The sequence below is a fragment of the Hyperolius riggenbachi genome, chromosome 10 (assembly GCF_040937935.1).
Source record: "Hyperolius riggenbachi isolate aHypRig1 chromosome 10, aHypRig1.pri, whole genome shotgun sequence".
Lineage (NCBI taxonomy): Eukaryota > Metazoa > Chordata > Amphibia > Anura > Hyperoliidae > Hyperolius > Hyperolius riggenbachi.
This window is the reverse complement of record NC_090655.1, coordinates 208,630,272-208,641,439: the sequence shown is the minus strand read 5'-3', so window position 1 is coordinate 208,641,439 and position 11,168 is coordinate 208,630,272. Positions and strand designations below refer to the sequence as shown.

The 11,168-nt window shown below is 47.7% G+C and overlaps 1 protein-coding gene across 1 annotated transcript in view; it reads left to right on the top strand.

Annotated features, from left to right (window-relative positions):
* The first annotated feature begins 564 nt into the window (after positions 1-564).
* Positions 565-11,168, top strand: part of LOC137534303 (uncharacterized) — a 29,015-nt gene continuing 18,411 nt past the window's right edge. Inside the window, exons 1-2 of the mRNA XM_068255736.1 lie at positions 565-806; positions 8,372-9,913. Coding sequence (XP_068111837.1) covers positions 8,387-9,913 — 1,527 coding nt within the window. The 5' untranslated portion in view covers positions 565-806; positions 8,372-8,386. The remainder of the gene's footprint in view (positions 807-8,371; positions 9,914-11,168) is intronic.

Below are 11,168 nucleotides of genomic sequence, written 5' to 3'. Positions count from 1 at the left end.
GACGGGGGAGCTTGGACCTGCCTTCAATTTATCTAGTCACCTGTCCTATTAAGGAGGGGGGCGGGACATACCCATAGGTGCTGCCATGGACGCATTAGGAAAGGAAAATTACCGAAGGTGAGTATACAATTTTCCGCTATACTGACATGTTGCCTGCATTGCGTTTATTTTGTGCTGACATGTTGCCCATTGCGTTTATTTTCTGGTGTCCGGGGTAACTGTTACTGCATTTATTATTTAATGGTTATAGATGGCTATGTTTGCTGCTTTGTGGTTACGGTATACTATTAGCATCACAGTTTCTGCACACCCATGATGCAAAGTCTCGTTATTGAAATTGGATAATTAAAAAATGAATAAATAATGCTCTGTTTTCAGGACGGTTGAGAACTTTTAAAGAACATAACATGGTACATAACATCTTTCAGGGCACTATTTTTTACTTTTTCTCCTCAATATTCTTCCACTTTCTCTCCCCCCTCCCAAGTCTGATGTCACTTCCTCCAGTCCGGGGTGAATCTCCGGCTTGCAGACATTGTGGATGCGGGCAGCAGCCTTCCGCGCATGCTCTGGGTCTCGACGACCATTTTGGGTTAGGGCAGCCACCGGCATGGTAACCGAGGCACTTCCGGTGCGCAGAAGCAGCTAGTAGCAGGCTAGCAGCAGATTTGATTTGCTGATAGGCGCGGCAAAGCAAGCAGTGGAACTCCGGAGAGGCCGCTGATTCCTCAACTGAGATCTGCGTATGCGGGGGCGGGTTGAGCTCCCCGGGAGGGCAAGCTACCGAACTTCTTCTATTCTACCAGGTGATAAAGCCTAGGCGATCTGATAACACGGGGGCTGTACACGTCATACTTTACTCTGAGGGACAAGTAGTGCTGGGAGTTGTAGTTCTGCGGAGGCTTTGGAGGCCGAGCGCCAGAGCCTGTATGCCCCATAGAGTCACTCTAGTCTCACTATTGGTAATGTCACTATGGAATGTTTCTACAGCATGTCAATCTGCTACTCAACCAAAGCAGAAAAGTGGCTTGTGTTATTCTGCATTATGCATGCCCTACATCCCACAGAAATACTATTCTGAGTGTCACCTGCTATGACTGCATTCCAAAACTAATGCAATACTAAGTGAGCGTACATTAAAAAAACAAAACAACTGCAGGTTACCAATGGTGCGGCTTTCCAATTCAGAGCAGTTTCTAGGCCATAGAGCTCCCAGGGCGAGGTTATATAAATGCCCCCGCCCCACATTTGGGCACGCTATTGCAATGTGGTAGCCAGAGATGCCCCCCAGAATTAGCCCCCAATAAACTTAGCCAGAGTTGAAATGCGGTATTAGCCAGATTCAGCCCCCCCCCCGCCAGCTTAGCTAGCCACTGAAGCCCCCAATATTGTAAAATTGTACCTATGTCCAACCCCCTTGAATTTCAGTAAATTAGCAATATTTCACTATTGTCAATGCCTAATCTCAATGGTTAAATATCGGTACGTTTACCGATATTTTACTAACATTTAATCAAACCCTGTTCTCACATGAGTCCTCCCTCTACCAATGCCTAGCCGACTTTCCCGTCATAAAATCTCTTTTGCCAGGATGCCTGTGTCAGTTGACAAAAGCTAGAGGCTTAGGGCCGGTTCACATGGATGGCAGGCGGCGTTGGGGCGGCCAGGAAGTCGCGTCGTCCTGTGACGTCCCGTTCGGTGGCGGCGGTACAGAGATCGTCGCGATCGGCGTTTCTCTTCCCCGCAGGGGACATGAAGCCGCGCCGGCTAGCCGTCCCTGGACGTTGCATGCGGCTTCTAGGGACGGCCGAAACGATGCGTTAAATCGGGATCAGAACGCCGCGTTTATGCAATCGACGGTAACCGCGCAATGCTAAACGCTCCTATTCACTTGAATGGGAGAGTTTAGCCGATGGGTCCCGAACGCTTGACGGTAGACGCCGCCAAGCGTCCGTGTGAACCGGCCCTTATGCTAGGTGCATGCCAACACGTGACACCCATGCTAACCTAGAAATAAAAAATGCATATATATAAGTAAATAAATACTAGTTCTACTTACATAACAGATGTATTGCACTGTCCACAGTATGATTTATGTGAATTTTATGAAAGAAAAGAATCCTATTTTAGACATCTTGGTTACCTCTGACCTCCTGACATAATTTCCTCCCTCACTCTTTTTCTCCTCTTGCTAATTGTGTATTCGTTACTCGCCCTCCTCCCAGAGTCTTCAGACACTCTCACTGAGTTCTATACTAGGAAGTGCACTGTCTTCTGTCATTAGGAGGGGGAAATGAAGGGAAGAGGAGGAATATATTATAAAAAGACCCCCCCCCCCCCAATCATGCAACGGTTTTGCCAGCTGATGGCAATTAAAGGGCCAGTGCTCCTAAAGCCTCATACACACATCAGACCATAGTCTTTGGAAAATGAAAGATCACAGACCAATCTTACCACCCTTCATGTAGTATGAGAGCCATACTCTACACAGTCTTTTCTATGGAGCTGAACTCCACATCAGAAAAAAATCTTTGCAAGATGCTGCACACACAGATGCTGTACAGACACAAAAGATCAGTATCTGCAAAAGATCTGTTCCTGCCAAAAATCCATTCCTGCAAATTGCATTCATAGTCTATGAGATCTGCAAATCATCATACACACATGATTTAACTGATATTCATCTGCAGATCAGATCCACCAGGATGGATTTTCAGATCTGCGGATGATTACTTGATCTGCAGATGAATGTCAGTTAAATCATGTGTGTATGATGATCTGCAGATCTCATAGACTATCATTGCAATTTGCAGGAATGGATTTTTGACAGGAACAGATCTTTTGCAGATACTGATCTTTTGTGTCTGTACAGCATCTGTGTGTGCAGCATCTTGCAAAGATTTTTTTCTGATGTGGAGTTCAGCTCCATAGAAAAGACTGTGTAGAGTATGGCTCTCATACTACATGAAGGGTGGTAAGATTGGTCTGTGATCTTTCATTTTCCAAAGACTATAGTCTGATGTGTGTATAAGGCTTTAGCTATGTGATGACCCCAAATCATAACAGCAGAAAAAGTTTTGAATGCAGGATTAGCATCTTAGCATATCACTTAATACACTCAGACCAGTTGCTGTTGAAATTTGATTTTTATGGTGACAATCCAGCTTTAAAGTGATTGTTCAAAAGTATTTTGTTGATTGAAAAAACATTATTTTATAATCAGTTGTGATAGATGGGAAGTACAGATTGGTTCATTGATGTGTGAAGTAGTTATTGTATTATGACATGATTTTTTTCTGATCGCTCAAATGATTCTTTGCTAAAAATTGGACCATTTGTGGCCACCTTTAGAGTGATATTGGACATGGTTACAGCCCAGCTTATAGAGAACCCGAGGTGGGTTTTTTAAACCTTAAGAGGACACAGAGGCGCGTACATTTGAATTTGGCGCAGGATACAGCCGGTATATGGCTAATCCTGCTTCTGCACAAGTCCGGCCCGTATTAATTACTATTACCCCTCCAGGCCGCTATGGATAATGGGGGAATGAAATAATTTGGCTTCCAGCGATTGCTGGAGGCCGAATTATTGTGTTTTTTAAGCAACTTCAGCTCCGTCTTCTGACGGAGCCGACGTTACTCACTGAGCGTCGCTATAGACTGATTCCCATTACAGTCTGGCGGCGCTGGCTGCGCCCAAATCTGGCAACGCTGAAAAGTACTGCTCCGACAGAGGCATGTTCTGCGCACAATCAAATGCCTCTGTGTCTCTCTGTTGCTGCCGCTAGTCAATCCCCCCCCTCCTCTTCTGTATACCTGAATCTTGCCACTCATCATTGGCTCCCTTTGCCTCTGTCCCCTTCACTCACCGCCTCTGTAAGCTTCCTACAATCCGAAGCTAAGTAAATACTTCCTGGGTCGTGGCTTAGTTTCTGATTGGAGGAAGCTTACAGAGACGGGGAGCGAGGGGACAGAGGCAGGCTGAGCTGATGATTATTGACAAGCTTCAGGTATACAGAAGGCTAGCGACAAGCAGATTGTCGCTAGCCTGGGCGGCGGCAATAGAGAGACACAGATGCATGGGATTGTGCACAGAACATGCCTGTGTACTCAGCAGCGGCGTTAGTAAGCAGTCACGACTGCTAATAGGGAGACAGTGGTGGACCGCAAAAACTGTAGGAGGACTCCGTTTAACCTCCCTGGCGGTAAGCGGCCGCGGAGGATTTTCTCAGACCCTGTTTTTTTTTTTTTTTTTTACTTTGCTGCGTGTACTACACGATTGCCGCCGCTCCGCGACGATTCGCCGCTACCCCCCCGCCCCCCCCCCCCCCCCCCCCCCAGACCTCTTGCGCAGCCTGGCCAATCACTGCCAGGCAGCGCTAAGGGGTGGATCAGGACTCCCTCCGATGCCATGATGTCATCCCGATCGTCGTCATGGCGATGGTGGAAGCCAAACAGGAAATCCCGTTCTGAACGGGATTTCCTGCTTGCTCTGATCGCCGGAGGCGATCGGAAGGGGAGGGGGGATGCCGCTGCACAGCGGCTATCATGTGCTGCGCTGCCCCCTGGCGGTTTTAATAGAACGCCAGGGAGGTTAAAAAGAAACGCAGTTGTTTAAAATTAAATGGCTTCAGACAACCACTAACCATGAGTGAAACAAAAGTTTATCATTTCTATAAAAATTGTTAAGATACCAGAAATTCTACCAGGGTACTCAAGTGTACTCCTTCAGGCTGATGGAAACAAAGATAATAGTCACCAGTGACCTGGATGAGCAATAAACTCTGTGTAGAATGAGCTTATCTTTGTTGGCACAGCAAGAACCTTACATATGCCTTTTGGCAGGGCATTTCACAATTCGTGCTTGGCGCTGGCTGGCTCTGATAAAATCCTGCTGCAGGCATTATGATGCTACTGACTTGTCAAAGAGGCTCCAGGGGATTTAATGGGAAATACTTGTGAGCACTAATGAAATCACTAAAGGTGAGCAATTTACACTGCGTCTATAGACAAGCGGAAATTCTAGTCAGCTGCAGTAAATACACAAGACTGGCTTTCTACTCCACCAAGAGAGTGGGTGGGGCGGTAAGTCTGTGCATCTTATGGACAAAATAATACATTATTTTGGCCAGCTCCTGGTACTTCGCTTCCCCCTCCAACTTTCTCATTATCATCCCTAAGCTAATGATGAAGATAGAACACAAGACAGAGAGGTGAGTGCGCTGCCACTACTCTGCAAGGGCCCCTGGGATTGCTGTTAGTTTGGGGGGTGGCTGAAAGACCACTTGGGGGGGGGGGGGGGGGGACACCTGGCATTACTGTCTGGGACCCTGGGAGAACCACTGTCAGCTGAAGGGTGAAATGCTCCATAAGTTGCCCCTGCACAATCAAGATGCTTCAGATTTAGAATATTTTTTCCCTGGTTTTTGCCTTTTACACGGAGATGCGTCTTACGGTGCAAAACAAATGATAAAGTAATTTGCATGCCGGGTGCCTGAAGGTCATGCTCGTTTATCATGCTTCAGTTACAAACTTGGAACAAGCATGAGGCTGGGAGATCAGATGATGTGTATGCTTGTTCTAGGTCAGTTAGTGGTCTATGATCTGCATGCTTGTTCTGGGCCAGAGAGAGGTCTATGATCTGCATGCTTGTTCTGGGCCAATGACTCAGGGCTAAAGATGGTCTATGATCTACAGGTTTGTCCTGGGTCAACGACGACTAGAGATGGCCTATGGTCTGCATGTTTGTTCTGGGTCAGTGACTCAACTCAGGACTAAAGATGGTCTGTGATCTGCATGCTTGTTCTGGTTCATTGTCTCAGGACTAGAGATGGTCTATGATTTACATGTGTGTTCTGGGTCAGTGACTCGGGACTAGAGATGGTCTATGATCTGCATGTGTGTTCTGGGTCAGTGACTCAGGACAAGAGATGGTCTATGATGTGCATGCTTGTTCTGGGCCAGTGACTCAGGACTAGAGATGGTCTATAACAGGCATGGGCAAACTTTGCCCTCCAGCTTTTGAGGAACTACAAGTCCCACAATGCATTGCAGGAGTCTGACAGCCACAGTCATGGCTCATAAAGGCAAATGCATTGTGGGTTTTGTAGTTCCTTAACAGCTGGAAGGCCAAGTTTGCCCATGCCTGGTCTATAAAATACTAATAATTGCAGTTTACGTGCAAACTTAATCTCAAACCTCAATCTCCATCTGCAAGAGATTCGGACTGCCAGATCATCTCGTCCAAGCGCCAGTCAAGTCCATTGTTTCCTCTCCTTACTCCTCCTAATCCATGCAGCTCTATTGTGTGCTACCCCCATAGCAACAGAACGTGTTGCTAGCCTAGAGGCTAGCTACTGACACATCTATACAACACTCGGCCCAAACTTTCTCCTGAGAGATTGAGTCCAATCTTTGTGGGCGTGAGTACTCTGTGTGTGCACATTCTTACTGTCGATAAGCTGAAGGAGGCAACTTTCCCAAAGGTGGCCATCAGATCGACCATCAAATGGAACCCCCTCTGATCAAATCCAATCAGAGAGGGATCTGTTGGCTGCTCACACACTACACACAGATTTTGAATCGATTCCAGCATGAAATTGACCCAGGCCTCATACCACCACCCCCCCTTCCCCCCATATCCTCCTCCGGCCGACAGCCATAATCGTACCTGTTCGCTGGCTAGTGTCCTCCCATGTCCGGTGCTTAGTGCCTGGTACACACTGCAATTTTCTGTCTGGTAGATGGGTGGAATAGATAATTTCTGATAGGTCCAATTTTATTTCCGACCGTTTTTCTGATCTATTTTGTATGGAAGTTATCAGAAAAATGATCGGAAATCAGATCGGACCTGTTGGAAATTATCCATTCGACCCGTCAATCTGACCAGAAATTGCATGGTGTGTACCAGGAATTAACTGCTTTTAGCAGTTCTCCTCCACTCAGGGCCTGGGCTTCCATACAGGCAAAAGGGGCAATTTCCCCAGGGCCCCCCCAATGGGACTCTACCCTCCTCTCCACTTATAGTTACCACCATACATGCCTGCAGGGAATGAGGAAGAGAAGAAGTCCAGAGCATAGAGCACAGTGCTACCTCCTGTGTCCTGACTGGATTAGATAACTCTGCTATGTGTACACTCTGCATTTGTATGGTTGAAAGAAAGGAAATAGGGACCCCAATAATGCTTTTGGGGACATATGATGGACACCTAATGATATTGTGTGACTGGGGTTGGGATGGGACCTGGCAGCCAGCTCGGGGGCCCAGGGTGGTGAATTTGTTTTGGGGGTGGGACTGTGCTAGGGGCAGGGCTGTGGAGTTGGTACAAAAATCATACGACTCTGACTCCTCAGTTTATGAAACTACCAACTGCAACTCCAGGTACCTAAAATTGCTCCAACTCTGACTCCTCGACTCCTTAAGGGACCCATACACTTAACGATTTTCCAGCCGATATACAGCAGATTCGATCACTGTGATCAAATATGCTGTGAAATTGTTGCGCAAACGCTAACCGAACAATCGATTTCCGTCCAAAATCGATCGTTCCCATCGATCCGTCCGTGCGGAAGATTTCGCTCGATCACCGGCGGGTCGGGAGTGCGTCGATAGCGGCGTTCGAATGTCCAATGACCGACGCTAGCGGCAATATATTGCCTGTTCCGCCGGCGCGTGTCCCCGCTCTCTTCGCTGTCTCTTCTCAGCGTTGGGATCTGGCTGGCTTCACTTCCTGTCCCGACAGGAAGTTTAAACAGTAGAGCGCCCTCTACTGTTTAAACTTCCCCTGGCAGGAAGTAAAGTGAAGCTGGAGCGGAGAAGAGACAGCGGAGACCAGGGGACTCGTGCCGGCCGGATCATGTAATGTATGCGGGGGGGCAGCGGCAGCTCCACAAATTGTGAATCGGTTTCACAGTGAAATCGATTCACAATCTGTTTGCAGTAAAGGCAGCCATACGATCCCTCTCTGCTCAGATTCGATCAGAGGGATCTATCTGTTGGTCGATCTGATGGCAAATCGACCAGTGTATGGCTACCTTTAGTCTAATACTTACCAGGGCTGTGGATTTGGTACAAAAATCATCCAACTCCCGAATCGGTCTCCTCAGTTTATGAAACCTTTAACTCCAAGTACCCAAAATGGCTCTGACTTTGACTCCAACTCTGACTCCACAGCCTGGCTAGGAGGACCCCCAAGTTACTTTTGCCCCGGGCCCCACTGTAGCTAGAACTGGCCCTGACTCAGTCTGTCCTCTTCCTGTCATGTGACAAGACAGAGTTCAAACACTAGAGTGATTGAATCTGCTGTATATCAACGGTAAAATTGAGTAGTGTATGGTCTGCTTAACTGTCTCTTATTTTTATTTTTTTTCAGCAAATTATCTAAAGAATGGATCAAAGTGGTGGAAACAATTCCCGACAGTCACAGCCCAGTAACCATCCTTCAAATGTTAACAATCAGCCGCCTTTAGGAACAGGGCAACCGGCCTCCATTTTACAGGTTGGTGGTCAGTCATTTCTTTTAGTGCCTGCTCGACAACAAGCTTCTCCATTGCAAAATCTTGGTCTTAATTTGGCGCCAGTTAATAGACCCAATGCCCCTACAGGACAACTAAGTGGACCCCCACCCCGGATTTTTCATGTACGTGCTATTTCACCAGGGATAAATCAGATTGGCGTGGATAAGGTTCCGCCTAACCAGATTGGAAACCTTCATCTCAATGTGGTCCGGTTCAGTGGTTTTCCGCCTGCTACAATACAGCACAGGCCTGGTGGTCAACCACATACTATCCAGACAAATAAATGTGACACTAAACCACCACAGTCCACTAATCCGGTGTCCTGCACTGTGCAGATGGGTAGACCTCAGTCTTCGTTACTCCAGAATAACCTTATGGTTCCAGCACAAGCAGCACCCTTGCAATTCCGTGCCCCAAAAATTAAACTTCTGAATACTAATCAGCCAACCATAATACAAACTAGGCCTGTTATGCCTCCTTTAAGCCCAATAGCAAGATTTCATCACAATGTCCAGGTCGGCAAACTCCCGACTTCTTCATTTCCAATTGGTTCTGTGATTCCCACACAAACCACTCAATCTCGAACATTTCAGTTTCATGATCCCAGAATCAAGACTGTGCCTGAATTCAAGGACCCTTTCCCACCAGCTTCCCAACACACTGGTGGTCTCGGACCACCCATGTATTTTAATACAAGAGATCAGCTCAACAATTTTCCAGTTGGTTCTGCTAAACCAAGTCAAAGTGGAACTTTGCCGATGGACATAACCAATATCAAGACAGAGGAGGACTTGAATGATTCTGAGATCCTGGAAGTCAAAGTCCCCGGACTTGAAGAGGAAGTTGACAGTCCATATGGTTTTGCTTCTCATACAACACAATCACACCTACCAAGAAGCTCTGAGGGGCGCACTGTTATGATCCAACCACTGATTCCTCTAGAAAGCGCAAAAAAACTTTTACTACTCAAACAAAGTAAACAGAGGAAATACAGACCTCCACACCAAACACCCACCCGTAAGAATGCTTTCACCAGTGTGGTGAAACTGATGCCCGCTTCTACTAACACCATTAAGCAAAGTAAAAGCATTGGGACGCAAACAAAAATCTTGTTGAAGGGCAAAAGCCAGGCGATCCCGTTTCCTGAGGTCGTTAGATTGGATCCTGAAGTGCTTTATACGAAGTACCGGCATTGTTACACCCAGTCACAAGAATCTTACTTGCCAGGTCCTCTTGTCCTCGAGAAGAATGATGATGACCCTTTGCCGTATAAAGTTGTAATTGTCCGAGACCCGCAGCCAGAAGACGTCAGTTTGCTTTGGTCCTCGCATGCAAAAGATAGAGGTGAATGGAATATGGCAGAAGTGGAGAAGTGGATACCTGGGTTCTCTGAAATTGTAAGTACCTCTTTCTCATCTGTACTTAACTTCCTAACGGCCGGGTCACACCGATGGGCGTGAACGCAGCGGCAGCCCCAGGACCGCCTAACGCCACTTGTTGTAAAGTCCTGGGGTGGGGTTTTGCAGGAGATCGCGCGCGCGTCTCCGCTTGAGTGACAGAGCTACACTCCGCCATCAGTCTCCCAGCGGCGATCGCTGCTAGGAGACTGTTAGATGGCGAAACCGATGTCTATTTACAGTGTACAGCGCTGTGATCTAAGGCACACTGCGATCAGCTCTCCTAGGCTAATGTCTATGAGAGCCGAGCGCTGTGATTGGCTGATGGGGGGAGGGAGTTAAATAAAAATAAGAAATAAAGGGGTAAATTTATTAAAAGAATGAAAGAAAGAAAGAAATATTTAAAAAAAAAATAGACAAGCATCCCAGCAGGGATCAGACCCCACCAACAGAAATCTCTGCTGGTGGGCAGAAAAGGGGGGGGAATCACTTGTGTGCTGTGTTGTACGGCCCTGCAGCGAGGCTTTAAAGCTGCAGTGGCCTAATTGGTAAAAAATAGCCTTGTCATTAGGGGGGGGTGTAAGCCTACGGTCCTCAAGTGGTTAAAGTGAAGGTCCGAGGTGATTTAAAAACAAATCTACTTACCTCGGGCTTCCTCCAGCCTCTTGCAGCCGTCCTGTGCCCTCGCTGTAGCTCTGCTCCCCGCGGGTGGCCCGTGGTCACTTCCGGTACAAGAGGCCTACTTGTGCTCCAGCGTGCGGCTCACGTAGATACGCTGACGTCATCCCGACTGTACTGCTCAGGTGCAGTAGTGCTGCACCTGCGCAGTACAAGTCCGCATGACGTCAGTGTTACTACATGAGCCGCATGCTGAAGCTCAAGCAGATACCGACCTGGCGAGGTCGGCATCTGCACCAGAGGGGATCGGGAGCCACCGGGGCTGTGGCAAGGGCACAGGTCGGCTGCTAGTGGCTGGAGGGAGCCCGAGGTAAGTCGATTTTTGTTTTTTAATCACCTCGGACCTTCACAAGTCATTGGGAATTGGGATGAAAGAAAAAAAAAAAGCCAGATACTTACCTAAGGAGAGGGAAGGCTCTGGGTCCTAATGAGCTTTCCCTCTCCTTACCCAGGTCTCCACATTGCAGCGGTAGCTCCCCTGTTTGAATCCTCCACCGCAGGTACAGCAGCATTTGCCCAAATTGGTTGAATGCTGCTATGGGGATCCTGCGCTGGAACGGGTACCGGGAGAGGAGAC